Below are 27,319 nucleotides of genomic sequence, written 5' to 3'. Positions count from 1 at the left end.
GCCAGATTTTTGAGCAAAAAAGGCGACCGGTGGGGTCGAACTGAAGGGACTAAATACTTTTTGACCATTCGCTGGACGCTTAGACGGAGTAGTGCATAACCATACCTTAACCATGACGAGCCAGGGTTCCAATGCAGGAGAATGGGGACATAACATTTGAGGGAAGACTCAGGGACTATCTACTCAGAGACCGTCTTTTACACGGATTCTGAGTATGTTTCTCATGATGAATGGTGATAGGCTGGTCTTAGCTATTGATCTGCCAATAAATTCCTCACAAAGAGCTGGCCCCTGTCTCATACAAGTAAGGTACTTGTAGAAACCGTGTTCCAGAGCCATGAATGAATAGAGTTTAGAAGACACCGGATAACAACAGAAAACAACAGTGTTAATGCAAAAAGCTACACATCCACTTGGGCCCAGGGACTTATTATTGCAGATGAACAACCATAAGGATAACTCCAACAGGCATGAATAGTAATAACAAGGAGTCAAGAGCAGTAATTAGTAGTTCTATTCGACTATGAAGGCTTAATCAACCGCACACTGGAATGGGGAAAGCAATGGAAAACTGGAAGAAACTAGAAAACAGACTAACCATCAGAGAGGTACCACACATCCCTACCCAGGCATGATTATTATTCGCTAGATACTAGATAGGGTGTACATTCATCGGCCTGCTGGCCAGATCGTCATGGCGCCAGTTACCACCCACTCCATCGTATTTCTACTCTTTCTGACCCTGTCCCCTCACCAACCCTTCTACACCTTCATCTTCTCCCGACAGACCTTGCTCTAAGCCCACCTTGAGCCTACGTTCTTACCACGATTTCAATCAATTGAGCATCTTAGCAAGTCCTCATAATGAAGCTTTACTCTGTCGCCCTTGCTCTTGCGGCTTGCCTGAGCATGGCAGCTGCCCAGGGCCTTGACGGTCTGCCTGATTGTGCTGTAAGTGTTGCCTCTCATTTATGTGTCCAAAATGCTACTGAGTTGTTTCTTCTGTGTAGAGAGACTGATACACGTTACTAATGATCTGAGGTAGAAATCATGCGCGACAGATTCCATCCCCGCTAGCTGCGGTCTTGACGTGAAGTGCATCTGCACCGACACGTCCTTCATTTCGGGTATTTCGTGCTGCATTCTCAAATCGTGCCCTGCAGACAAGCAGCAGGGTAAGTTCTCGTTCTTGCTGTTCTCGGGACTCTACACGCCTACACATAACCCTTGATTCTCCGCCTCTACGTTATACTCAGAAGAAGAAGACGCTCACCCATTCTTTCCACAGCCGCCGTCCAGTTTGCGAACCAGATATGCAAAACCGCCGGTGTGACCAACATGCCTCAGTCTCCCAGCTGCGAAAACGAAAATCAATCTGCCACTGGCACATCCTCTGCATCCTCTACAACCACTTCTGATTCTTCCACTTCTGATCCTTCTACTTCTGATTCTTCCACTTCTGGTTCTTCCACCAAGACGGCTACCAATGAGTCCAACACCTCCCAGACCGCTGCGACTGCAACCACTTCTACGACTTCTACCACTGGCTCCGCGACCTCGTCTGCTACTTCGGCCGCCCACACCAGTGCCGGGGCTGCCGTTTCTCAGCACAAGGAGATTGGTCTCCTTGCGGCTGCCGGTGCGGCTGTTGCGGCTTTCGGCATGCTCGCTTAGGGGCCATGGGATTCGCGCCATGGCTGGACTGTTTGTCATTCTTGATGAAATACAAACACAAGCTGAACCGTTTATGGGAAACGAAGTGCATATGGCAAGAAGTGCTCATAATTGTGAGCCAATTTCCGCAAGTTGTCTTATGACTCTGATGAAGATCGTGGGGGGATCGGTTTCCGCTTGAAACGCATATGCTACTTAATAGTCCGCGAACATGAGTTTTCGCTGTAACATATCAGAATTGCTGTGTAGTCTAAGAATTCGTCGTCATTCTCCAGTGTATAATGCTCTGTAGATTATGTGCAACGCGTGGATCCAATGTGCATCAACAAAACAACGGACGACAACCGCCTATTCTTCTCGTTCCACGAAGCGAGCAGCTATCTCCTGCCGCTCTTCGCGGAGAGTGATGAAAATCTACCACGGATCAGCACAACTCAGCGGAGGCTCGCAGATACAACCACTGGTGGCCAGCACACCGGCACGACTTACCCAGAGCCAGAACATCATCTCCATAAAACCATACGTAAATACAACCCTATTCTTCAGCTGGTCCAAGCCCGATGTCGCCTCTACCGAGCCATACCCGCCTGTCCTGCGCGCGGTACCCACCCCCCAAGCATCAGGTTTACTCTGGTAGATGAAAAATGAGACAGCAAAGAACAGACAGAACCGGGCTGCCGAAAGCAAAGTCCAGATCTCCGAGTAGAGTGCGGCGAGGCGCGCGGCGAAGGGGTTTTGCATCGCGCTGGACATGGGTGTGGCAGATTGGCTCCTGGCCGCTTGGGCCATGGCGACGAGCTCGTTGACCCGCGGGATTTTTGCGACGATGATCAGATCGACGAGGGCGTCGGCGATGAGGAGGATGCCGCATAGCGCAAAGGGGGATTGAGGACGGGAAAAGGACGGGGCTGCATCCTGTTTTGTGTCGTTGAATTCTGTCAGTTTGATTGAGGCGGGATTTGGGCTGAATAAGATTAGAGAATCCTCGGACGTACGATCTGTAGGACTTCTCCTATCATGAAGACAACGTCTGATTCGGTGACTGTGCTTGGAGATCTGGTCAGGTACACGGCCAGAACAAACAGAAACAGGGCGTGCGCCTGAATGAGTGTCTTGGAGGAGAGAAGAGCCATGTTAGATGAAGATAGAGAAGATTAAAAAAAAAATATTCTATATACAAGTCACAGCAATAGCTGCGTATAGCCCTGGGAGCTATCGATAGTTATCGTTCATGTCCTTGACTTTGTAGCTGCTGCCACTTTTTTTACGTCCGATGTCTGGATCCATCTTGTGGGGTTACCGCTGTTTAAGTCCGGAGCCCGCCCGCAAAATAATAATGATAACAAGAAGGTGTAATTCAAGCTACGGACTCCAGGAACTCGCTCCTTCGCTTGTTCTTAGCTTCATCTCCATTTGATGTGACAAGCAGATGCGAGATTTGTCAAGCGCGGCAACATGACAGAGGCTGTCTTTAACAAAGAACGTCACATCAAATACTACCTCCGCTGTCTCAAGACGTTCCTCCCCCACCAATACACCTCCAATGACTCCAATCGCATGCTCCTCGCTTTCTTCACAATCTCCGGTCTGGACATTCTAGGCGCGCTGGACAGCAAGATTACCGTCGAAGAACGAAAAGGGTACATAGACTGGCTCTATCACTGCCAGGTTCCATCGGGGGGTTTCCGCGGGTTCACGGGGACAGATTTTGGGATTGACAAGCGCACTCCGGAGAATGAAGCTTGGGACCCGGCGAATGTCCCGGCTACATTCTTTGCGCTGGTATTGCTGCTCATCCTGGGCGATGACCTGTCGAGGGTGAAGCGCATTGAATGTCTTCAATGGTTGCCCAAACTTCAACGTGAAGATGGCAGCTTCGGAGAAGTGCTTGGCCCTGGGGGAGAGGTCATGGGTGGTCGCGACTTGCGGTTCTGCTGCTGCGCAGCTGGGACGCGCTATATTCTGCGAGGGAGGAGCGGGAGAGGCCTTGCGGGTGTGAGCGATATTGATGTAGGCAGGCTCGTGGAATTCATACAGGCTTGTCAGGTTCGAAGATTCTTAAATGTTGGGTTATGGCTGGAAATGCTGATACTTGGATCTGGTAGACATATGACGGGGGAATGTCGGAAGCACCCTTTTGTGAATCCCACTGTATGTGCAATGGACTCTGCCATAAATGACTGGTTCTGACTGAAGACAGCTGGTCTGACCTATTGTGCCATTGGCGCCCTAACCTTTCTTTGCCGTCTTTCCAAAGACCAGGGACACATGGCGCTTCTTTCCCCAGGGAGTTGGGAATTCGAACATTTGCTCAAATGGCTCGTCTCCAGACAGACGTCTGATTTGGGTGAAGAGGAGGAGTCGGATGAGGAAGACGATAGTGCACCTGAGCAGAGTGATGGTTTACAACGTGATACAGGCAACCTCAGTCTTGATGAGAAGATTGCCTTGCTTCCCAACTTTCCCCCGCTAACAGAAGAATCTCTGAACTGGGCAGGTTTCAATGGGCGATGCAACAAATATGCGGATACATGTTACTCGCTGTGGAACACGGGTACGCTCGTAGTAAGTGTTTACCGATCTAGCGATGGTGAACGCTACTAACAGGATTAGATGATGGACCGACTACCTCTTATCGATCAGCAGCGCAACCGGCAATATCTGCTCGAGAAGACACAGCACATTATCGGCGGGTTTGGGAAAGGCATTGGTGAGCCTCCAGGTGAGATCTCAGAGCTCCTACGACATAGAAGAAAGGGTTTGTTCTAACGGTCAATGCAAGACCTTCTACACTCGTTTGCTGGGCTGGTATCTCTCGCATTTCAAGGAGAAGAGGGTCTGAGCAGTGTAGATCCTGCATTATGCGCCAGTCACCGGGCAGCTCAACATATGCAAAGTCTTCCCTGGTGGCAAAGAGACGAATTGATGCTCTAATTATGGTGGATGGATATCCAAATAGCACGCTGTTCGTATTATCCGAGATCGTAGCCTGGGCTAGAAGTCTTGCCAATTTATACCCCAAGTCGTTGATTTTTTATTTCATGACACTTCAGAGCAATACGTAGCTCCAAGTTGGTCTTTGAATGGGAAGGATTTAGATTACTCAAACAATATTAAAATCTAATATTCGATCGATAAATAGCGAGCGAGCCACTTCCCGTGTCTAGGGGCTAGGAAGTGTTCTAGAAGACGGGGAGTGGCCCATGTCACGCACCGTTAGGACCGGCCGGGAGCCGTCGTCATCGTAATTTATCTCTCTACCATTCAGGGGCTCGTTTATCGACCACACGAGCAGCACTGAGAGCCACTTACTCAGTGATGATATCAGTACAGTCAAGGAATAACATGCTATCCTAGATACGTAGACGTAAAGTGAAGATCTGAGCTCTCTGCTAAGGGATCCTTGTGTATGAAGCCCTCAACCTCCTCGGGCGATTGATACTGGGTGGTGGTGGTTGATGATGATGTCGACGTCGAAAGACTCGAAGGTCGAAACGGCGCACGTTCCCACCTGCAAAATGAGCATCATGGTCTGTTTGTCCTCTTACTGGCTGTCAGTGGTTCATAATGGATTGTCCGACAATTGGCTTGTGTGAAATTGTCCGTACAGCCCATATGCAGTAGGCAATTATGTCCATAGGTAGAGAGGTAGATTCTTTAAAAAACCAACTAACCTGTTTAATAACAGTTCCCCTGGTTCATCGTCATCGTCGTGATAATAAGGTACGTACCTCCAGATAGCCCCCTGTTGGCTGGATAATCAGAAGGATAACAAGAAGACGAAGAGTAATAATAATAATAATAGTCATTGTCATTGTCATTGTCATAATCATTGACATCTGTCCAAGCCGATGCGGAATCAGGTTGTCCGTTGACACTCGAAACAAACCAACTTCTTGTTTCATCATATTATTCTCCGCCATATCCAATAGATATAGGTATGTATTGCTAGCTTCTTCTCCTTTCTTGACCAATTTTCCCCCTCTTGTCTTTATACAGCATCTCTTTCTCTTTCCATCTTGATATTATATTTCGGCCTGTTTACTAATAATAATCTCTGAGCTTCTCATCTTCAAGTCATTCCGACCTCCTTCCGATCCTTTTCCACAAACAGCTGCCGTCCCGTCCATCCTCCACCTCCACGTCGTCCTGTTGGGCCCGAAATTTCCGCTTCGGACAAGGGAATTTTTTTGCGTCCTTCTCACATCGCTCTGCGAGACGTCTCCCTTCCTTTGCGGAGACTTGAATGAGTTATAGCCAATTCCCTAACTGTTAAACCATTGCGGTCCATTTTGCCCGGTCCGTCCGTCTATGCGATCCGCGATCTGCCAGCCATCTTGCGCGCCGCCGTCCATCGCGTTAAACTCCTTGTTCTACTACGCTTCTTCGTCCGTCGGCTCCATCCCTCCCCCTGATCGCGATACTCCTCGCCTGTCCCGCCTCAGGTTGGATGTCAGTCTCAAGCGGTCATCGTCGTGATAGTCTTTCGTCACAACGTCCCATCGTGCGCATACATCATCTCCGCGGGAATCTCCAAATCAGGCGGAGACGAAGTCATAACACATGCCGTCGGCCAGGACAAGAGCGGAGGTTCAATCCCAGAAACAAAAAGAAAAGGTTCGTCTAAGGCATTGATATTTGATGCATCATAAAACGGTCAACCTAAGGCTCGCATCTTCTACGAGACCCCACATTCAAACTCTATTGGGCCAACCCATGTCAACTGGCTGTAGTTATTGCCAACCCATCTGTCATTACGCGGTCTCTCGTGTGTCCTGATGTTTCCCTGTCATAAATCCCTAGACGTTTGATATGCTGCTTATTTTCGCCCTATGGTGCTGTTGAAATGAATGTTGCTGACTTTTGGCGATTGTGTTCCGCCGTAATAGCTCGCCAAATCATACCATGAGTTATTGGAGTAAGCTGCCACTTTTATACCCCAAGCTCTGCCAAAGCCCTACGATTCTAATCAACCCTGCGTTTCCAGGGAGTTCTCGTCGAAGGACCTTCGAACCGTTGGTAACTACACCCTTGGAAGGCTGATTGGGAAAGGCTCCTTTGGCAAGGTTTATCTTGCTTCCCACAAGCTCACCAATGGTTCCAAGGTATCATCCACCCCACGGCCGATATAAGACGCGGACCTATTCTAATTGGGTTCGTCCATAGGTTGTGCTCAAGTCCTCCCCAAGGGAGGATACGAACCTGCCGCGCGAGATTCATCACCATCGCCAATTCCTCCACCCACATATTGCCCGTCTTTATGAGGTTATAGTGACAGAAAAATTGGTCTGGCTTGTACTCGAATACTGTCCAGGTAGGGAACGGTTGTAACGTGATGCAGTCGGCTACCGCTGACAAGGACGATGCGCAGGTGATGAACTCTACAACTACCTTCTCCGCCATGGCCCCCTCCCAGTCGACAAAGTCAAGAAAATATTCACTCAGCTAGTGGGCGCAGTCGCATACGTGCATAGCAGGTCATGCGTTCATCGCGATCTCAAGTTGGAGAACATCCTCCTCGACAAGCACGAGAACGTCAAGCTCTGCGATTTCGGGTTTACGCGAGAGTATGATGGCAAGGCAAGCTACCTACAGACTTTCTGCGGTACGATATGTTATAGTGCACCCGAGATGCTGAAGGCAGAGAAGTACGCCGGAGAGAAGGTGGACGTATGGAGTTTAGGCATCATCCTCTATGCGCTTCTCGCCGGGGAGCTGCCGTTTGACGAAGACGACGATCAAGTCACCAAAAAGAGGATTCTCACCGAAGAGCCAGTCTTCAACGATAAATTCCCTGACGATGCCAAGGCCCTCATCAACTTACTCCTGTCCAAGCGACCTCTTCTCCGGCCGAGCTTGGCCGATATACTGGCTCATCCGTTCCTTGCAGAGCATGCCCCGGAGCAGCAAGCAATTCTTAAAATCCCTCGTCCCGCGCCTTTCTCGACGCCCTTGGAAAGAACTACCCTACAGCGGATGAAAAGCGCTGGAGTCAACGTCGACGAGGTCGTGGAAAGCGTTCTTGCGCAACGATGCGACCCGCTCGCCGGCTGGTGGGCTCTCCTCATTGAAAAAGAGCAGAGGAAAGAGCTCCGGAGGGAGCGCAAGCGACGGGAACGAGAGGCCGAAGCGAAGAACTTGCGACGACTCAGCGCCGCTAGTAGCCGCTTGGAGAAGATCTCTGCTGCACTCCTTGAAGTGGATGAGGAAGGACATGCGTCTCCGGGCATATTGCTTCAGGAACGTGGAAGAAGGGACAGGCGCAGTCTTCCCTCTCAGCTCGCTGTCCCGGAACTGCCAATGCTCCCTGAGCCTGTTCCCATACAGCCTTTGGATGTGACCATCCCGGCGCCGCCGCCTCCTCCACCTGTTGACAAGGACTCGGTCCGATCTGGCAGCTCAACAAGACGTCGTCCAGTACCCCCTCCAAAAGATAATACGCGACGGCCGAGCACACTGCATGCTAGTGCGTCGCAGCCGGAGTTGGCACAGCACAACGGTATCCTCAGGCGTCGAACTGGACGCCGTCAATACCCGATCATCAGTCAGCTCGCATCGCTGAAACATTGGTTTATGGAATCTGCGAAGAGGGCAAAGTCTCCTCATCCCAAATCAGCGGGGGGAGGGCATCGCAAGTTCTTCTCCGACAGACTGAGTCCGGGGAAAGGGCAAGAAGCCGGGAAGAAACCAGCGCCAACCTCACCAAATATCCCTCCTGCAGGCGATCTAGCGACTCCGACGCAAATCAAGCGCGCATCTAACGCCAGTAGCCTTGCGCCAAGCAGCGCCTCCTACTCCAACAATCGTCATTCATATCCGCGACAACCTCGGCCGCTGAGTACTGGCTATCCGAGCCATCGTAATTCCCTATCTCCGTCTCCAATCACGCCAAGGGGCTCGTACAGACGATCCTCCACGGGACTGCGAGGTCGCAAATCCACCTCGTCTTCTGTCTCCTCCATACGAAGCATTCATCATACGCACACTCACTCCAAAGCCTCTTCTGTCTCCTCAAACAGCATTGGATCCGCATCGACCCCGACGGCTCGGCCTTCGAGATCCCCGCACTCCTCGATCAAAGTTCTCCCTACAACACCCAGCGCCTCTGCACGCTTTCCCAGTAACATTCGCCTTGTACGGAATGCAAACCATGGATTCCGTGATGCGCACGATGCGAACGGAAGGATGCAATCTGTTTTCAACGAAGCAGCGCCCACGCCGTTACTCTATTCGCCCTCAAGCAGCCTTGTGTTTGCCAGGCGCAAAAAATCTGCCTTCCGAGGTCCTATGTTACACACAGCGAATCTCATGGCCTCTGGTGGCATGGCCACAACGGAATTCCCACACGACAATGCTGCGATAGATCCGGCCCATGGTGCAGGCAAGGCTCGGGCTGCAACGCGGAAAAGTCAAATTATCGAAGAAGAGGAGGATATGGCAGAGGAAGATATTGAGGAGGTAGAGACTTTTGACGGTCCAGATGAGGATCCAGGCTCGCCAGTGGATGCTATCATCAGGCCTGAGGAAGAGAGTAAGCCTTTCGACTGTTCTAGTGATTTACCGAGCAACTATCAAAAACCATCGCTCGCCCCTGCGCCGGATATCGACACGAGCCCACTTCGACCGCCTCGCTCTTCCTCCCTGAAAGCATCAAGAGCAGGAACAGCAGATGCGCCAGCTCTGCACGATGAGGACAGCAAGACCGTTGTTGTCACCTCCACAAACGCTGTGGCTCCCTAGGGTTCGTCTTGTGTCGACAAATCGAATTGGACAGACGAACAAGTTCCATGTCAGGTGACCAATGACCTCTCATAGAATCATTTATTTGTTTTGCGCTAGCCTTTATACCCCTTTTTGCGGCAATGTGGCATCGGCTTTCTTGAATACCTGTATTACTTTGGATTTGGTGGAGATACGAACGGTATACGCCTTTTCATCGTCTGCCACGAATTCACTCATTTCCGTTCTTTTCCTTTTTTCCCTCCCATCGAACCTTTGCGTCACTTCATCGGGTTTCTGTCTGATACAAACTCTTCCCTCTGTACCTTGCTGATCTCTTCTTCCACCACCTTTCATTTCCTCCGACTCTATTCCGCCGTGGAGATACCCTCGATTTGACTATTTTCGTTTTTCCCCTGCCTGTTCGGGCTGGTACCCGATTGAGCACCGAATATGATATTTAGCGCACAGCGCATTCATCCCGTTGTTGTCTAGATGCTGACAGTTCATTCAAGCTTTTTGCTTCTGTTTGTTTGCCCTCGTCATATACATATGTTCATATAGATAGAGTAGATTCCATCAAAACTTGTTACGCAATAGACATGCACCGGCTGTTAGTGTTGATTGGAACGATTCGTCTTAGGTATAGATCATATTGCATCATTATACTCATCGGAAATACAAATGTACTGTCAATTTGTCATCATCAATGCTCAATGTGGACGGACGCCTCTGTCGATTTCTCCGTCCCCCGAGCCTCCACGTCCTTCATTACTCCATCACCCTCGATCAACCCGATCTGGCTGTCGCCGACCTTGTCGACGGTATCGCGGTAGGCAGGCACAAAGTTGACGGCGACAGCATAGGTCCACGCAGCGACCATGAACATCGTGGGGACAATCATGGCGAAGCCCGTGCTGTTGTGCATGTCGGCCACATGGCCCAGGAGCGGCGGCACGACAGCACCACCGCAGACACCGCCAACGATGAAGCCAGACCCGCGCTTATAGTGCCGGCCCAGACCGCGGATGCCCAGCGCGACGATTGTGGGGAAGCAGACGGATTCGAAGAACAGGGTGACGAAAAGCATGGCTGTTGGGAATCAATCATCAGTCAGTACGTGTCCGCAAGCACAGGTAAAGGGGGAGGGAGCGCATACCGACACCAGTCTGATACTTTTGGGTGATGGATGCAGCGAGGAACGCCACCACCCCCGAAAGGTATACCAGAAAGACCCAGCGTGCGCGCATGTATTTCATGAGGAAGGCGCCGGTGAAGCGGCCGACGGTGAAAGCGCCCTGCGCGCCGGCGAGGTACTTGGAGCCCGTGGCGCTCGAGGTGCCGGGCCAGGTTTCGACGGCGTAGTTGATGAAGTAGCCTGCGATGCCGACTGTCGTGTGTGTTAGACGGGGCGGTATGTTATACAGAAGATAAAGATTGACGCACCTTGGGCACCGGTGTATGTGAACTGAGCGAAGGCGGCATGGAACAGCTTGTATTGCTTCCAGAGTGGCTTTTCCTGCTCGTCGACGTGGGTTTCGGCGACTTGGAAGGCCATGTCCTCATCGGTGACTTCGGGGATGTTGGATATGAAGAAGACCCCAGCAAGAAGGAAGACGAAGATGCCGATGGCAAGGTAGACCCATTGCACGCTCTTCAATGCTGCTACATCGTCCTGGGTATCTGTAAAGAAGACGTACGAGGCCAAGACTGGAGCGACACAGGTGCCGATGCCGTTGAAAGCCTGGGCAAGGTTGATTCGCAATTCAGCATATTTCGGTGGTCCACAGACTATCGAGCGCAGGTTAGCACGACTTCCTTTGTTCTACTGGCGTATGTTCATCATCTCTACTGACCAGTGAGGTACGGATTGGCAGCGGTCTCTAAAGAACCCAGCCCCGACCCGATAACGAATGTGGCCGCGCAGAAACCTCCAAATGACCGATGGAGGCCGGCCGGCCACATGCAGAGCGCTCCAATGCCATACAGGGTCAGTCCGAAGATAAAGACGGCCTTGTATCCGTAATGACGTAGAATCCAGTTGGCGTAACCCAGCGACGCTAGTGGATATGCCCTTGCAGCTAGTCAGTTCTACCACGGGTTCCAATATATATACACATATACATATGCACATGTAGTCGGCAACTCATACCCAAAATATGCGGCCTGAAGACCCGAGGAACGAGTCCGGTTGATGCCAAGTGTATTTTGGAAATGCTTGTTAAGAGTATCTAGCAGTCCATACGCAAAACCCTACACATGGGGAATGATCAACATATATTCGTCCAGGTTGGATCAGGCAATCCAGGCATCAACTCACCCACATAAAGAAGAGAATCGTGACCAGGGCGAGGGGCCACAGACTCTGACGCAAGGTGAGCGTAGCTGCAGAGGTGGTACTCTTATTGTTCACCCGGAGCGCAGAGCGGGATTTGAGCACCTGTGCGACCCCCATTTCAGCAATTGCGGAGGTTAATGGGCTGATGGTGTCTTGTAAAGGAATCCTTCATAAAGAGACGCAAGAAGAAAGACGGGATGAAGGGAGGGGAAAAGAGAAACAGTGACCAGGGTTACTCGAGGAACCAGACGCTTTATGTACTACTACTGCACGCCGTCAGCCGTGCTACCCCAAAGCGAAGATGATTGCTCTCTTGGATGTAGTGCCTTATCAAGGTCACAGTGGCCGGCAGCCACAGACCACATGGCTCGTCAATGGCACTCTGACCCATTCTGGTCATTTTCCGGTATGAGACCTCGAACCCCTCAGCCTATCACGACCTGACGACTTGAAGCAATTAGCCGGAAAAAAGGCAGGGATCCCAATTTCGGCCATGCAGGAAACCACAGCATTTGCCCCCGAGCGAAGAGGGTTCGATGGTGCATCCGTACGGAGTACACCCTCCACTTCCTCATGCCCCAGACTTCGCTTTCTCCGCACTCTGGGGAAGGATCGTCGGAGAAAATCCACCACTAAGCCACGCAGGGAACGCGCGAGTGTCTCCAATCCTGAGACTCCCAGAAGGGTCGATGATCATTGGACAGGGTTGCCCAACATGCCCCAGGTGTTTTAGGTCGGGGTGACATTCCTCGCAAAGACCGAGGTGGGAGTGCGGGTTCGTTTGTCTTTTCCCCCGCATTTGTAGTGGTTGAAATTGTCTTAAGGTTAACAACTGGTAAGTTTGGGCTTGCCCGGTTCGTACGTACGCACGTTGGTGGCTGAGCTTGCCGAAGTGGTCGAGAGTACGCAGTGAATCCGCTTTCGTTTCCTCCCCCAAAAACTTGACGCTGATTCCTCAATAGCTGAGAGCATCTGGAGGCAACAACCACAAAAGTATCAAATTGTATCTACTCATCACCACGCATCAGGGTCAAGTCGTTTCGTCATTTCTATACGTTAGGATCCTCTAGGTTTATACATATATACTTTCAGATGCCTGACGAAAGGAGAAAAAAGGAATGACAGGACTAATTCGCAAAAGGCCATTGTCTATATCTAGTCATCAACAGGCCCGTTGGTCATCACTTCATCGGCAAACGCCTATGCCTTCTTGGGCTTAAATGCCACCCCATTCTGCTTGTCCCCTGCATTCGCAGGAAGAGTATACAGGCGGCGTTCAGCATATTTAAGTAGCTCGTCAATGGCCCTTCATAAACTGTTAGCAACAGCGGGACTCGGAGTGAGGACGGATAAGGGCAAGACTTACACAACAGGAGCGCTGATCGCCAGAACCGCCTGCCATTCAGTCCAGTTCAACGGCAAAATAGAGAACAATGCCTGCAGGAACGGGATATACAGAATAGCGAAATGGAGGGTCATCGACAGAATGATGGCGTAGACCAGCATCATATTGTTCCAAAGAGGGAAGGCGAGGAGGGATTCGCTGGACGAGAGCGCGTTCATGGCGTTCAGCATTTCAATAACCACAAGGATTGAGAGCGACACGGTGGATGCGGACCGCGACATGTCGTTGGAGAACATTTCACAACCGATCTCGGGGAATTGAGCGGAGCATTTGTGGAAGTGGGACTATAAATATGAGTTAGACAGGCATGAAGAGGTCCCACCGAGACGATTAGCTTACCAGCTGCCAGAAGGAGATCTGAGGTCCCTCTGGATTATAAACAAACCACCATACGTAACCAAAAACAGTTGCAGCACCAACGTATGTGCCAATGACCAGGTATCTGAAAAGTAGCCAACCACCCACAAGAGGCTCATCGCGCTTTCTGGGCGCGCGTCTCATCACATCATGGTCAGGAGGGTTGAACGACAAGGCGGTAGCAGGCAACCCGTCAGTGACCAGGTTCACCCAGAGAAGCTGGACGGGGATCAATGCTTCGGGCATGCCCAGAGCTGCGGTCAAGAAGATAGATACGACCTCGCCAATGTTTGAGGAGATCAGATAGCGAATGAATTGCTGGGTGTTGCTGTAGATCGATCTGCCCTCTTCAACAGCCACGGTAATTGTCGCAAAGTTGTCGTCAGCCAGAACCATATCTGCAGCCAGCTTAGCAACATCAGTTCCCGTACCCATGGCGACACCAATATCGGCCTTCTTCAGGGCAGGAGCATCGTTGACACCATCACCGGTCATTGCAACCACATGGCCCAAGGATTGAAGAAGATCGACCAGCTTGGACTTGTGGCTTGGCTCGGTACGCGAGAACAGAGACGCCTTCTTGACGGCCTCAAGCTTTTCACTTTCCGAGAGGCTGTCAAATTCCCTGCCCGTCAAGCTCTTGCCCGTAAGGTCCTCATCCTGACCAAAGATACCGATTTGACGGCAAATAGATTCAGCAGTGTGGCGGTTGTCACCGGTGATGACAATCACACGAATACCAGCGGCACGGCATTTCTTCACAGAGTCAGCGACCTCGGTGCGTGGAGGGTCCAGCATTCCAACAAGGCCAATCAGAGTCATGTTCCTTTCCAGCTGAGCGTACTCCTCGGTGGTTTGGGCATTGTGCAAGAGGGGGTTATCCGCGATATCGTCAACACTAGCCAGAGCAATGACACGCAAACCACGGTTTCCGTATTCGACAACTTCCTTAGCAAGAAGATCACTGTGCGCTTTCGTGAGAGGGACACGGGGCCCATCAGATCCCAAAAGGACATACGAGCAGCGTTCGAGGATCGATTCAGGAGCGCCCTTGACCAGAAGCCTCTGAGCCTTGTCCTTTGTAACCAGGACAGACATACTCTTGCGGTCGCGGGAGAATTCATATGTAGCCAGCAGTGGTAGGCGTGATTCATAGTGGGCACTCGAAACGTGGAGTCTCTCAGATGCCGGCAGTCTGAACACCTTTTCGTTGGTAGCCATGTCATCAGTGCCAATCTTTTCAACTAATACTCTCAATGCTCCTTCAGTAGGTTCACCGATGCAGGAGAAAGCGCCACTCTTGGGGTCATGAGCAAGACTAGCGCCGTTGCATAGTGCCATGACTTCAGCCATCTGGCGAACGGTAGACGAGGTTACAGCAAGGTTCTGCAATACCTTCCCATTACGAGAGAGGTTGCCCTCGGGAGCAAAAGTTGTGCCCTCGACGTCTACCTCCTCCAGGTCATCACCGGACGCATTAAGGTAGACAAGCTTTTCCACGCTCATCTGGTTAGTAGTCAAGGTTCCAGTTTTGTCGGAGCAGATCACACTGCAGCTACCCAAAGTTTCGACGGATGGCAGAGACCGAACGACGGCATTCCTAGTCGCCATCTTGCGCGTACCCAGAGCGAGACAGGTGGTGATGACCACCGCCAATCCTTCTGGAATGGCGGCCACGCCCAGAGAGACCGCAATCTTGAGATAGTAAATGGCACCCTTAGCCCAGCCACCATGAGCCGGGTCGTTGAAGTGCTCAAAATTAATCACCCAAACGAGAACACAGATGACAGTGATCACCTTGGCCAGCATGTCGCCAAAATCGTTGAGTTTCTGCTTAAGCGGCGTCGGCTCTGAGATCTGGGATGTGATACTTTCGTGGATGCCACCAATAGCAGTTGATGCACCAGTCAACACCACAATGGCAGTAGCATGGCCGTTGACAACCGATGTGCCCGAGAATAGGATATTTGTCTGGTCTTGCTTGACAGCCTGTTTATCCTTGATGGTGCGAGCATCCTTGGAGACACTCTCGCTTTCACCCGTCAACACCGCTTGGTCAACGCGGAAACTGTTGCTTTGAATAGATAGCAGCCTGCAGTCGGCCGGAACGCGGTCACCAACTCCGATGTGGATGATATCTCCGGGAACCAGATCTTCCGCCTTAATGCGCTTGGTCTTGCCATCACGAACCACTGTCGCTTCGTTTGCAGAATATTCTTGAAGAGCGGCAATCGCCTTTTCCGCGCTGCTCTCCTGCGTGACACCAACCACAGCATTGAGGATCAGAATGGTCAGAATCTAATTTGGCCGGTTTACAATCATCAGTTCAATTTCTGCAAAAAGCATCACCTTTTGTACAACCGGGTTTCGCAGAACGTACAACAACAGGGTCAACAAAGGCCGTCCAGTCGTCACCTTCCTCGAAAAGAGCCAGCACAAAGGACACGGCAGCAGAACCCAAGAGGATGAGGACCAGTTGGTCCTTGAATTGTTCAAGCACAAGTTCCCAGAGAGGGGTCGGTGGATCTTCCGCAAGAGCTTCATTGTTCATCGACACCGGTCAGCTTGGATCACGCTATGAGCTGAGTGTAGAGGTGAGGGGTGTACTGACCATTTGAACCATACTTCTGCCTAAATTTCAACACCTGATCCTGAGATAGACCAGTGCGCTCTGAGACTCCAAAGTGCTCCAGCACTTCTGCTGGAGAATGGAGAAAAGACCGCTCCATTGTCAATCACGCCTCGGACAACTGACCAAGCCAAGAGGGAGGGAAAGAGGAAAGGGAGAAATAGGAAGAATGCACGGAACGAAATATAAAGAAAGAACGTGGTCTACTAGGAGTCAGCAACATGAATGCCAAGTGGCCGGATGGACAAGGTTACCACTAGTAGTAGACCAGGTTAGGTAAGTAGTACTCGGATAGCAGTACTCTAGATAGAAATCGGGAAGGGTCTAGAAGAAGGAAGGGGAAAATCGATCAATAAATATCCGAAAGAAGGACCCAACAACACGGAGAGCGATACAAGAGAGAGAAGATCGTTCAACAGGTCTATCGAATGAAAAATGACTATGCTGACATTCTGGGCCAAAAAGAAGGAAATTCGAAGTCTATCCTGAAGAGGCGCAGTTGGTCTTTGCCCCAGACGCTGAGGGCAGAATGATGCAGTTTGGCTGTTAAACGTGTTCTCTTTTTTTGGCGGTGACGGTTTTGCTCAATCTCCGCAGACCCTTGGTAATCCACGAAGAAGGACCAGCCGGAGGGTCACAGGGCTGAACCGTATCAAAACATTTCTATAGATTAAGGTGCCCTGTATTTTAGTATTTTATATTGAAGTTCTCTCAAGATTCTGTTGATCTATGGTGGTGATTATCTGAATGGAAGTTGCATTTCAGATTTGATAAGGAGAACTCTCAGTCTTATCTACCTATTATCAAGCCCAGGTAACTATGGCTCAAGTACGCAAAGAAGGGTGATGAGCACAGTTGGGAGATTCTGCTCTTTTTAGATATTTGCCCACTATTCAAGGTGGAAATCTCTTCTGTAACCACTTGTAAGGTCACCGACATCCATACTAGTGGCCAAGCTCCACTGTGAAACGATGATGCCTTGAGGGGGCCCATGCTGAGAAACCCCGGTCCATTGTCTCTTTCGACGCACTTACCAATCTGATGCGTTCTACATCATAGACAAAATGGAGAAGCGTCTATCATGATTTGGATAGCAGGGATGATGTCTTATTGACGACTTCATGCCTAGGATTGCTATGCTCAAGTCACCGAAGACTTTCCACCGGTAGACACAGCAGCCAGATACTATTATCCTTCTTGAGAGGGCTGGCGGAGAAATTCACCGTTAGTTTAGCTAGTGACAGTTCCCCAGATGCAGGGCTTTTTCCTTCACTTCTTTGCCTTTGCTGAAGTCTACAATGCTTGTATATTGATTCTTGCGCGTACTGTATAGTACATGGGTTGCCGATTGAGAGCTTAGGCCCTCCATTTAGATGTAATTCCTGTAGAGAGCATCTCGTTTGATCGTATATGACCTCGAATCTCCAGGGCCACTTTCATTCAGCAAAACCTAGAGTTGCTGACGCCGTCGGGACATGGAACTGTTGGGATAGTCATTGTATGTAGTATGGTCATGATTGCTTATTCCATTCACGGAACGAGGAACTCATGCGAAGTGCTGATAAGCACTCATAGTGTGAAACAGACCACTCCAAAAGGTGAATGGCAGGCATTGGATGCCTGAATGCCTGAGGCTAGTACAAAGCAACAAACTAGGCAAACACACCGCCTCACTCTCGCTAAAGCTGGCTGGCCCGTCAGCTCACCGATCCATCCCAATCACTTAACTACTTCCAGTTGCTGGGAAGATCACATCTTCAGGTCGTGATTACTTACCTACTCTACGTGCTTCTTCCATCTCCTAACCCATTTTCCTAAGCAGTCTTCCTTATCTACCTAGTCTCCTTTCTCTCTCTTCCACATTTACCAACATCTCCTTTTCTTCTTCCCTCTTCCGTATCCCATAACCTTTCATCATGACTTCTGAGGTATGTTATGTTATGTTGTTCCAGCCTAACCCCTCCTCCCTCTGTTGTTGTCCACCCTGTCACCGCTGTCATGATGTCCATGGCGTGTATACACGCACACCACCCCCACCACTCCATCTAATTTCCATTCATTTTTTATCTTTCAATTTTTTTTTTGATTAAGGTTTTACTGACAGTCTATTTCTGATGTATAGCGTGAGAAGTAAGAATCTTCGGCGACTATCAATCTTCAAATAGATGGCAGGATCGCTGACGTCTTTCCCCTCCCTACAGCAAGACTTTCCTCGCAAGGCTCTGCGAGCAGGCGGAGCGCTACGATGGTTAGTTGTCTTTCCCCATCATATTCACTGGCATGAAATAACCTAATGCTTACTTCTCACAGAGATGGTTACCTATATGAAGGTTCGTTTGTTTGTCTGACTTGTAAGGAATGGGTGAACTGATTCAGCTACTAACCGCCGGACAGGAAGTCGCCAAGGTATGTACAAATGAGGCTATAATGGCACTATTGCTAAATCACTAACTCCTTGGATAAGATTGGAGGCGAACTTTCCGTCGATGAGCGTAACCTCCTCTCCGTTGCCTACAAGAACGTGGTCGGTACCCGCCGTGCCTCCTGGCGTATCATCTCCTCCATCGAGCAGAAGGAGGAATCCAAGGGCTCCGAGCAGCACGTTACCATTATCCGTGACTACCGCCAGAAGATTGAGACCGAGTTGGAGAAGGTCTGCCAGGATGTCCTCGACGTTCTGGACGAGTCTCTCATCCCCAAGGCCGAAACTGGCGAGTCCAAGGTCTTCTACTACAAGATGTAAGCAAGCAATTCTTGACTCTTGCATCCAAAGTACGATCGCTAATCACCGTTTTGTCTATAGGAAGGGCGACTACCACCGTTACCTCGCTGAATTTGCTTCTGGCAACAAGCGCAAGGTTGCTGCTACTGCCGCCCACGAGGCTTACAAGGTATGCGATATGAGATCCGCGAGCGGAGTTGATGCAATATGTCCTTGAGCGCTCGCTTACCGGCTGACCTCCTTTAGAACGCCACCGATGTTGCCCAGACCGACCTCACCCCTACCCACCCCATCCGTCTTGGTCTCGCTCTGAACTTCTCCGTTTTCTACTACGAGATTCTGAACTCGCCCGACCGTGCCTGCCACCTTGCCAAGCAGGCTTTCGACGATGCCATTGCTGAGCTCGACTCTCTCTCTGAGGAGAGCTACCGTGACAGCACCCTGATCATGCAGCTGCTGCGTGATAACCTCACTCTGTGGACCTCTTCTGACGGCAACGAGGCCGAGGGTGCCCCAGCCAAGGAGGATAAGGCCGAAGAGGAACCCACCCCCGCTACTGAGGAAAAGGCTGAGGAGGCTAAGCCTGCTCCTGCCGAGTCTTAAACGGGCGGCTCTCGGGGTTTTCCTTTGTTGTATCAAAAGCCGTGTTGTGTCACTCGGCGTGTCTATTGGTGCCTGCAAGTCCTTTTCTTAGCCGCGTGACCGGTTTGGGCCGGCACATATCTTCCACTTGTTCGGGATCGTGTGAGTCGGGTCGGCGGAGTTTGATGATATCTGGAGAGGGAGGAAAAGGGGCCGAGTGGAATTTATCTCTCTTTTATTTGTCTCTATTCCCAACCCCAGCAAGATACAATTGTCTTTTATTCCCATTTTACCCCTTTTACTAGTTTCCACTTCCCTTTCTCCCCTGTCCTCAGATTTTATTCCCCCAATTAGTACCTGCCAATGGAAGTAGTTGCTCCTTCACATCAGATATTTGAGAAAGGGAAGACCGGCAGGTGGAGAGAGCAAAAGAGAATATAGGGGGTGAAAGATACTTCATCAATCTCCATACATGATCGCCCTAAGGCCCTTCCATCGACTGCTAGCCTACTTCCCTATCGAAGGTGTGCATGCGTGCCTATCTAAGCCTTACATCTGGGAGTTCCCACGCAAGGGGCCGGGAAGTCCAATTCTGAACCTTTCCTGGCCCAGGACAGAAGTGCCTCCTTCACCCTGCGCCTTTTTACATCCGTCTATCGGTGGACATCATGTGATGACTCACACAAGGACTACAAGTATCTGAACTGACACTTTTATTATCAAGCTAGATGGCTTTGATATCATAAGGCCGACTCTAATCGCTTTGTAAGGGAAACTCTGAGTAGCTTTTATAGAAATAAGGTCAAGAGGCATGCAATGTAGTCTATCGTTGAACCAAACAGAGTTTATTACCCGAACAGGAGGCGCAGGATACAAGGTATATAGGTAAGCATATACAAATCTCAAGAAATGAGAATGAGAGGTAAGAAATCAGTGCTTCGATTAACAGTATGGACAAAAGAGAAGCGTCATTTGGAGGATAAAAGGGAACCAGGAAAAAGGGCGTTCTCCCTTTCCAAACAGGTGTAGCCCTACTTTTACTAATCCTCAATCACATGAAGTCGCCATCGTCCAGTCCATCATCATCATAAGGTGTGGCATCAATTTTGTTGTCTCTGCTAGCAACGAGAGAGACCTTGGTCTTGGCCGCCTTGGTCTTCTTGTTGCCTTTGTCGGCGGCACGCTCCTCCCTCATCTTCTCGTTGCTGATGGTGGTAAGGGCACTGGCAATCTTCTTGACATCACCGCTGTTGAGCTCCTTGACAAGCTGCTTGGTGAAGTCCTGCGCCCACAGGGCGTAGTGAGGCTTCTTCGAGTGCGCCGTCAGCAGCGGGATCAGTGCGGTGGTCAGCCGGGTAAACTGGTCCTTGGTCGTGGGCTTGAACAGCGGCATGGCGGAGAGGTCAACGGCCTGCGTGGGATCCGCCGAGTCGCTGATGACAATCGCCTTGGGCGCCCCCCGGTTGCGGTTCAGATCGATGCTGTCGAACAGGTCCTGCGCGTGCTTGAGGTCACCCTCCTTCTCCGTGCGGCGCAGGCGGGCCCGCCTCTCCGCCTCGTCCTCGTCGCTGTCGTCCTCGCTCTGGTTCGCCTCGGCGAGTTTCCGTCGCTCCTGCTTGTGCTCTTCTATCCGCTGTGCCTTGCTCTTCTTGTTCGCGGCCGCCTCGGCTTCGGCCTTGGCTGCGGCCGCAGCAGCCTTTGCGGCCTTTTCCCGCTCTACTTCCGAGTCTTCGGCGGCGTCCCACGAGTCGAGGACCTGTATAGTCACAGATCGTTAGTATACCTTGAACCAGAAAGCAAGGTGTATAGATCACGGGGTAAGCTCACATCTTCTTCCTCCTCATCGTCGAACTTGCGTCTGGCCACTACAGGAGGAGGAGGGGGCGAGCTGCTATCTTCCTCATCGTCTAATAAATCAAAATCAGCATCTTTCTCAAGCTATCAAGACAGGGACTTCCTATCTGCAAGAACTCGGGATCGCGATATGCAGAACTTGCAGATTTCAAGATATCACTTACCCCACTTTGAAGGCGCCATGGCGGGCAAAATCGTCAAAAAAAAATTATTGACTGATGGGACAACGTCCGAGACTTGCTGAGTCGATGCCGAGGAGGTGATTCAGCAGTATCTACCGTGTGCGAACGGGGTAGACTGTCGTGGCGAAGACCGACGATGGTTTTTCTGAATGGACACAGACAGAATCTCACTGCTGCTGCAACAACTTCACAATGGAATCTTGTAGTGGGGCATGTGAATGGTCACGTGATGCCCTACGATTGATGCCCGATACGTTGTTCTAAGTGCCATGGTACCTTGGTCTTGAAGATTGCCGGAGCGCACTGCAACGCTTGCGCTACGTTCTTACGTGGACAAATGCTTTACTGCAGACGTGTTAAGTTGGATGCATTTTTCATTAAGCCACTATATAGTGTATTTGGCTGATCATATCATCATCATAACTCTTTATCGAACAGCATCGGGACGGCCTGACGTCTCTTGTTCAGCCTGCCAATGCTGTCATTTTTCGAAGCCCGCAAGCGGTCTGAGTCCAATCGTTATTTTGAAGTGTCTGATTGGGTTGAGAACCATTTTTGGTGTAGATTATAAGGTTCGCGGCTGCATTTACAGGTTGACGGCAGTGCGGAACTTGGAACCAGCGTAGACGGCGTTCTCACCGAGCTCCTCCTCGATACGGAGGATCTGGTTCAGCTTAGCCAGACGCTCGGAACGGGCAGGAGCACCGGTCTTGATCTGGCCAGAGCGCAGACCGACGGCAATGTCGGCAATAGTGACGTCCTCGGTCTCACCGGAGCGGTGGGAGACCATGACACCCCAGTTGTCGGCGTAGGAGTCCTTGGCAGCCTGGATGGACTCGGTGAGGGTACCGATCTGGTTGACCTTGAGCAGGAGGGCGTTGCAGGACTTGAGCTCGATGGCCTTCTTGATACGCTCGGGGTTGGTAACAGTCAGGTCATCACCGACGATCTGAAAGTCGGAGGTCTTGTAGAAGTAGCTCCAGGCCTCCCAGTCATCCTCAGCGAAGGGGTCCTCAATGCTGACAATGGGGTACTTGGCAGCAAGGGACTTGTACAGGTCGGCAAGCTGCTCGTAAGTGAGCCACTTGGAGGAGTCGCTCTCGGGGTTCTTGAAGTCAAGGTCGTACTTCTTGACATCGGCCTTGTAGAACTCGCTGGAGGCAACGTCCATAGCGATCTTGATCTTGCCGGTGTAGCCGGCCTGCTCGATGGCCTCGGTGATCAGGTCGAGAGCCTCCTCGGCAGTCTGAATATCGGGAGCAACACCACCCTCGTCACCGACGTTGCCAGCGGACTGGCCGTACTTCTTCTTGGCAAGAGCCTTCAGCTTCTGGTAGACCTCGGCACCCTGGCGGAGGGCCTCAGAGAAAGAGGGAGCGGAGCTATTGGCCACAGTCAGGAATCGATCAAAGGAAGCCAATTCACCTCGGGCAGGACTTACTCAGGGACGATCATGAACTCCTGGAAAGCGAGACGGCCACCGGCGTGAGAACCGCCGTTCAGGACATTCTGGAAGGGAACGGGAAGGACATAGGGCTTCTTGGTACCGGCGAGGTCGGAGATGTGAGCGTAGAGAGGGACACCCTTCTCAGCAGCACCAGCCTTAGCAACAGCCAAGCTGACACCGAGGATGGCATTAGCACCGAGGTTGGACTTGTTGGCAGTTCCGTCAAGCTTGTTAAGGAACTCGTCAACCTTGGACTGGTCCTTCACATCGATGTTCTCCTTGATGAGAGCGGGGCCAATGGTCTCGTTGACATTCTTGACGGCCTTGAGGACACCTGTTGATGACATTGGCATCAGCGAGACATTCTTTGAGCACGAATATCATTACCAAGTAGATCCAAACTTACCCTTGCCGCCCCAGTGGGTCTTGTCACCGTCACGGAGCTCGTGAGCCTCGTGCTGACCTGTTACTTCGTCAGCACTTGAGGGTTTTGACGATGCTTAGTTTCAAGAGAACGAACCAGTGGAAGCTCCAGAAGGAACAATAGCACGGTGCAGACCAGTCTCGGTGACAACGTCCACCTCAACGGTGGGGTTACCACGAGAGTCGTACACGGAACGAGCGTGGATCTTGGAGATAGGCATTCTGATGAGCTGATGAGGAGGTCAGTTGGATGGAAATCGAGAGAAAAAGAGGACCACAGGAAGTGAAAGAGGGCTGGACAGCTGATATAGAGAGGAAAAGCCAGTTACGGGGTGTTGGGTGTGTGACTAGCAGCGGGGGGTTGCTCTTCACCGATGACCCAAAATGAGTGAGTGGATGGGAGAATCGGTATGAGAGGCAAGTGATGCTGATCCAATCAATTGCAAACCACACTCACTGTGACTCAACGGGACAAACTAACAGGGGACAGAAGACTCAAGTGATAAATTCCAATATGAATAGACTTGATGTGGAAGGCCAATTGCTCTTAGTGATGAAGAAGAGCGTTGGAGGGGTCAACAGCACAGATGTGGAATGGCGGGGTAGATAGATGTTAATGATCTCAGAGTGGGAGAGCCAGGCCGGAACTTTACTTACATTTCAGACAGTAGTGAGGATCTGAGGATAACTGGGGTTCAAGTGCAGCAAATGAAAAGAAAGACCAAAAGACAATCGATAGTCTTTAAGCTGGATTCCTCGTCTTCTTGTAGTTTGCCAATGATTGTCCCCCGGGTAAAGCTCATGATGGAAGCTCCGAATCTTCCCAACATCACGGTGGGGCAGCGAACCGATCTGCTTCTCTCGCTGGCTGAGGCTTCTCCTTTGCACCGTTTCAATTGTAACTCTGCAGCGAGATCTTCCGCTTTCCCTCGGGGCAAGGCGGGTGAGGATAGAGACGGTGATGCTCATTTTTTTAGACTTGCGAATGAGAGCAGCAGCAGAGCCATAGTGATCTACTGGATATGGAGAAACTGTATCTTCTCACTTGACAAGTTCCGATAACTATGAAGGGTATGCGCTACTGCTGAAGAGATAGATCGGGGATACTCTATTACATACATTTACCTCTCTACGTAGCTCTCTATATGCATTGAATCTATACACCCCAAACTCAATCGTGGAAGAAAGGTTGTAGCTATCCAATGCCTCTACTACTGCCGCGCGTTGCAGCTCAGCGGTCAATAATGAATAAACAGACTAAGTAACATACTCCTGGTCAGAGGCGTACCAAGACTGCAGAAAATGCTACCTAGCAGTCCAGGCACCTTTCTGAGAGGTAGGTTGTCTGGAAACTTCCATCCGTTGTGATTGCGTAATGGCGCAAGGTCATGACATAGACACCTTGGTGCCTTGATGTCTCGATGCCTTGTGGCCTCATGGCCCTGGACACATCACGTGATAACGATATGGTACATAGATCATGTGATCTATGAGCGGTTGCTCCGTAAGCTCTCAACAGCTCTACCAAGCTGGAGTAGCGAGGTCAGATAGCCATAATCATAACCCTTCATTTTGTACACATTGTATCGCAACTCTCCAAACCAACACTTTTTCAACTTCTACGTCGTTCTTTCAATTCATCCAACATCTATCTGAAGATCTACCCTCCGGCTTCGCCCTTACAACGATGAACGGCGCAAGCGACCCTGAGAGAGAGCAGGCGCTCGAAGATTACAAGAAGAGCTTACTAGAGCTTCGAGAATGGGAAGCTAAGCTCAAGTCTCTGCGTATGGGCATCAAGGACCTGCAGAGAGAGTTTGATATCTCTGAAGAGAACATCAAGGCCTTGCAGAGTGTCGGTCAGATCATTGGCGAAGTGTTGAAACAGTTGGATGAGGAGCGATGTATGCCATTTTCATAACTCCTATCTATCAAAATGTGCATGAACTTGGGTCGTCTATAACACGATGGAAAGTTCAATACGATGATACAATAGCTAACTTTGGATAACTGAGATAGTCATCGTTAAGGCGTCATCCGGTCCCCGATATGTTGTCGGCTGCCGCTCCAAGGTCGATAAATCGAAACTGAAACAGGGCACTCGTGTTGCCCTGGACATGACAACACTCACGATTATGCGGATGCTCCCGCGTGAAGTCGACCCGCTGGTGTACAACATGTCGTTGGAGGACCCTGGTCAAATCAACTTCGCGGGTATTGGTGGTCTGAACGATCAAATCAGAGAGCTTCGAGAAGTGATTGAGTTGCCATTGAAGAACCCTGAACTGTTTCAGAGAGTTGGTATCAAGCCGCCCAAGGGTGTATTACTCTATGGTCCTCCCGGTACCGGAAAGACGTTGCTGGCGCGAGCCGTGGCGAGTTCGATGGAAACCAATTTTCTGAAGGGTAGGCTTATTTCTGCTGTCCCCTTCTTGTCACAGCAGCTGATCTTGTTATAGTGGTTTCGTCCGCGATCGTCGACAAATACATTGGTGAATCTGCGCGGTTAATAAGAGAGATGTTCGGTTATGCAAAGGAACACGAGCCCTGTATCATCTTCATGGACGAAATTGATGCTATCGGTGGCAGGCGTTTCTCTGAGGGTACCTCAGCCGACAGAGAAATCCAGAGAACGTTGATGGAGCTTCTAAATCAGCTGGATGGTTTCGACTACCTTGGAAAGACGAAAATCATCATGGCGACCAACCGACCCGATACCCTTGACCCTGCTCTACTCCGTGCCGGTCGTCTGGACCGGAAGATCGAAATCCCCCTCCCCAACGAGGTTGGCCGTCTGGAGATCCTGAAGATCCACTCTAGCACTGTCCAGCTGGAGGGCGAGATTGATTTCGAAAGCGTCGTAAAGATGAGCGATGGTCTCAACGGTGCCGATCTGCGTAATGTGGTTACGGAAGCGTATGCTCACCTTCTCTGACTCCTTCATTGGCATGAGTAAATTGCTGACGTTGCATAGTGGACTTTTTGCCATCAAAGATTATCGGGACGCAATCAGTCAGGACGACTTCAACAAGGCGGTTCGCAAGGTCGCAGAGGCCAAGAAGCTGGAAGGCAAGCTTGAATACCAGAAACTGTAGTTTCACACCCCGATTACTTTTATGCATGACCCCATTCCATGAATGGCCGCCTCGAAATGAGACAGAATCTACCACAATATTGAAGAGCATTAATCCGGCCTTCATCACTTGCAATGATATCTACCGGTATTTTTGGGATCAGTAGACAAATAATCGATTAATGTTTTGTATGATATATATCTATCATGTAGTTTCATTAGACGGGCTTCCCAGTTTCCCCGCATGGATGAACCGAAACTGGACCCTGAGGCCTGATCTTTGCGCCCGCGTAACGTATGGTGTTGGGATGAACTGTCTCATCACGGCCCATGCTGCCAAGGTACAGTAAGAGGATTGAGGACCTTCCATTGCCTAGGGAGTTGCCCAGAATCCAGAAGCATGGAGCAGCAAGAGTTGGTGCCAAGACGCTTGCTTCCCCGAAAGAACTCCGCTCGTAGACTTGGATCTACAGATCGGCCAAGTCGCAACAAGAAGTGGCCACACCTACCATTTCCACCGTCCAACTACCTTACTGAGAAACACGCCTCGGAGGCTAGGTAGAAGGGACGCTGGACGACCTGGTAAGTACTTCAGCTTGTCTTAGAAGCAGCATTGATTATTCCGTGGACAATCTTGTTCGGACGACGCATATCGAGATGTTTGTTTGGTCTGCGGGACGGAGAAAGCTGGCGAGCTCAAATCACCAAGCTTAAGACTGGTGTGGAATTCCAAGACTGCTAATGCTTTGTCTCTCCTTAGATTGAATACGAGTATTTACGAATCGGACATCCTGATAACAGTCGATTTGCGCATTGAATCACCCTATGCGAACACACTAATCCCTCTTCATAATAGGTCTCTCGGCAGCTGGGTTAACCCTGAGAGAGATCGGATACAAACACAGAGCAACAAT

General features: G+C 50.6%; 10 protein-coding genes across 10 annotated transcripts; 5 read left to right on the top strand and 5 right to left on the bottom strand.

Annotated features, from left to right (window-relative positions):
- Nucleotides 1–864: 864 nt before the first annotated feature.
- Nucleotides 865–1,674, top strand: Asppvi_008770 (CFEM domain-containing protein; the record flags this gene model as incomplete). Its single annotated transcript, XM_043304635.1, has 3 exons — nt 865–951; nt 1,046–1,175; nt 1,289–1,674. The coding sequence occupies 3 exons, from the start codon at nt 865–867 to the stop codon at nt 1,672–1,674; spliced, it is 603 nt and encodes a 200-aa protein (XP_043160570.1).
- A 348-nt stretch (nt 1,675–2,022) lies between these two features.
- Asppvi_008769 (uncharacterized protein) lies at nt 2,023–2,807 on the bottom strand (the record flags this gene model as incomplete). The annotated part of the gene is made up of 3 exons (XM_043304634.1): nt 2,023–2,088; nt 2,164–2,589; nt 2,670–2,807. 3 exons carry the CDS (start codon nt 2,805–2,807, stop codon nt 2,023–2,025), a joined length of 630 nt encoding a protein of 209 aa, XP_043160569.1.
- Nucleotides 2,808–3,129: 322 nt separating this feature from the next.
- cdc43 (protein geranylgeranyltransferase type I subunit CDC43) lies at nt 3,130–4,608 on the top strand (the record flags this gene model as incomplete). Its single annotated transcript, XM_043304633.1, has 5 exons — nt 3,130–3,720; nt 3,780–3,825; nt 3,875–4,239; nt 4,288–4,396; nt 4,457–4,608. The coding sequence occupies 5 exons, from the start codon at nt 3,130–3,132 to the stop codon at nt 4,606–4,608; spliced, it is 1,263 nt and encodes a 420-aa protein (XP_043160568.1).
- Nucleotides 4,609–7,075: 2,467 nt separating this feature from the next.
- Nucleotides 7,076–9,414, top strand: Asppvi_008767 (non-specific serine/threonine protein kinase; the record flags this gene model as incomplete). Its single annotated transcript, XM_043304632.1, has 2 exons — nt 7,076–7,098; nt 7,152–9,414. The coding sequence occupies 2 exons, from the start codon at nt 7,076–7,078 to the stop codon at nt 9,412–9,414; spliced, it is 2,286 nt and encodes a 761-aa protein (XP_043160567.1).
- Nucleotides 9,415–10,099: 685 nt separating this feature from the next.
- On the bottom strand, nt 10,100–11,848 carry Asppvi_008766 (putative l-fucose permease; the record flags this gene model as incomplete). The annotated part of the gene is made up of 6 exons (XM_043304631.1): nt 10,100–10,485; nt 10,553–10,783; nt 10,840–11,184; nt 11,250–11,467; nt 11,546–11,646; nt 11,714–11,848. The coding sequence occupies 6 exons, from the start codon at nt 11,846–11,848 to the stop codon at nt 10,100–10,102; spliced, it is 1,416 nt and encodes a 471-aa protein (XP_043160566.1).
- A 1,083-nt stretch (nt 11,849–12,931) lies between these two features.
- Asppvi_008765 (calcium-transporting ATPase) lies at nt 12,932–16,222 on the bottom strand (the record flags this gene model as incomplete). Its single annotated transcript, XM_043304630.1, has 5 exons — nt 12,932–13,037; nt 13,098–13,420; nt 13,476–15,791; nt 15,874–16,031; nt 16,105–16,222. The coding sequence occupies 5 exons, from the start codon at nt 16,220–16,222 to the stop codon at nt 12,932–12,934; spliced, it is 3,021 nt and encodes a 1,006-aa protein (XP_043160565.1).
- Nucleotides 16,223–18,038: 1,816 nt separating this feature from the next.
- On the top strand, nt 18,039–19,447 carry Asppvi_008764 (14-3-3 adaptor artA-like protein; the record flags this gene model as incomplete). The annotated part of the gene is made up of 8 exons (XM_043304629.1): nt 18,039–18,050; nt 18,245–18,252; nt 18,324–18,370; nt 18,433–18,452; nt 18,517–18,528; nt 18,587–18,861; nt 18,926–19,013; nt 19,091–19,447. 8 exons carry the CDS (start codon nt 18,039–18,041, stop codon nt 19,445–19,447), a joined length of 819 nt encoding a protein of 272 aa, XP_043160564.1.
- Nucleotides 19,448–20,477: 1,030 nt separating this feature from the next.
- On the bottom strand, nt 20,478–21,463 carry Asppvi_008763 (eukaryotic translation initiation factor 3 subunit J; the record flags this gene model as incomplete). Its single annotated transcript, XM_043304628.1, has 3 exons — nt 20,478–21,182; nt 21,254–21,333; nt 21,445–21,463. 3 exons carry the CDS (start codon nt 21,461–21,463, stop codon nt 20,478–20,480), a joined length of 804 nt encoding a protein of 267 aa, XP_043160563.1.
- Nucleotides 21,464–22,048: 585 nt separating this feature from the next.
- aspf22 (enolase acuN) lies at nt 22,049–23,553 on the bottom strand (the record flags this gene model as incomplete). Its single annotated transcript, XM_043304627.1, has 4 exons — nt 22,049–22,844; nt 22,904–23,243; nt 23,316–23,372; nt 23,430–23,553. The coding sequence occupies 4 exons, from the start codon at nt 23,551–23,553 to the stop codon at nt 22,049–22,051; spliced, it is 1,317 nt and encodes a 438-aa protein (XP_043160562.1).
- A 1,466-nt stretch (nt 23,554–25,019) lies between these two features.
- rpt4 (proteasome regulatory particle base subunit RPT4) lies at nt 25,020–26,427 on the top strand (the record flags this gene model as incomplete). The annotated part of the gene is made up of 4 exons (XM_043304626.1): nt 25,020–25,236; nt 25,352–25,738; nt 25,792–26,248; nt 26,307–26,427. 4 exons carry the CDS (start codon nt 25,020–25,022, stop codon nt 26,425–26,427), a joined length of 1,182 nt encoding a protein of 393 aa, XP_043160561.1.
- Between the last annotated feature and the right edge of the window lie 892 nt (nt 26,428–27,319).

Source organism: Aspergillus pseudoviridinutans (assembly GCF_018340605.1).
Source record: "Aspergillus pseudoviridinutans IFM 55266 DNA, scaffold_6, whole genome shotgun sequence".
NCBI classification, from domain to species: domain Eukaryota; kingdom Fungi; phylum Ascomycota; class Eurotiomycetes; order Eurotiales; family Aspergillaceae; genus Aspergillus; species Aspergillus pseudoviridinutans.
This window is presented reverse-complemented; position numbering and strand designations above follow the sequence as displayed.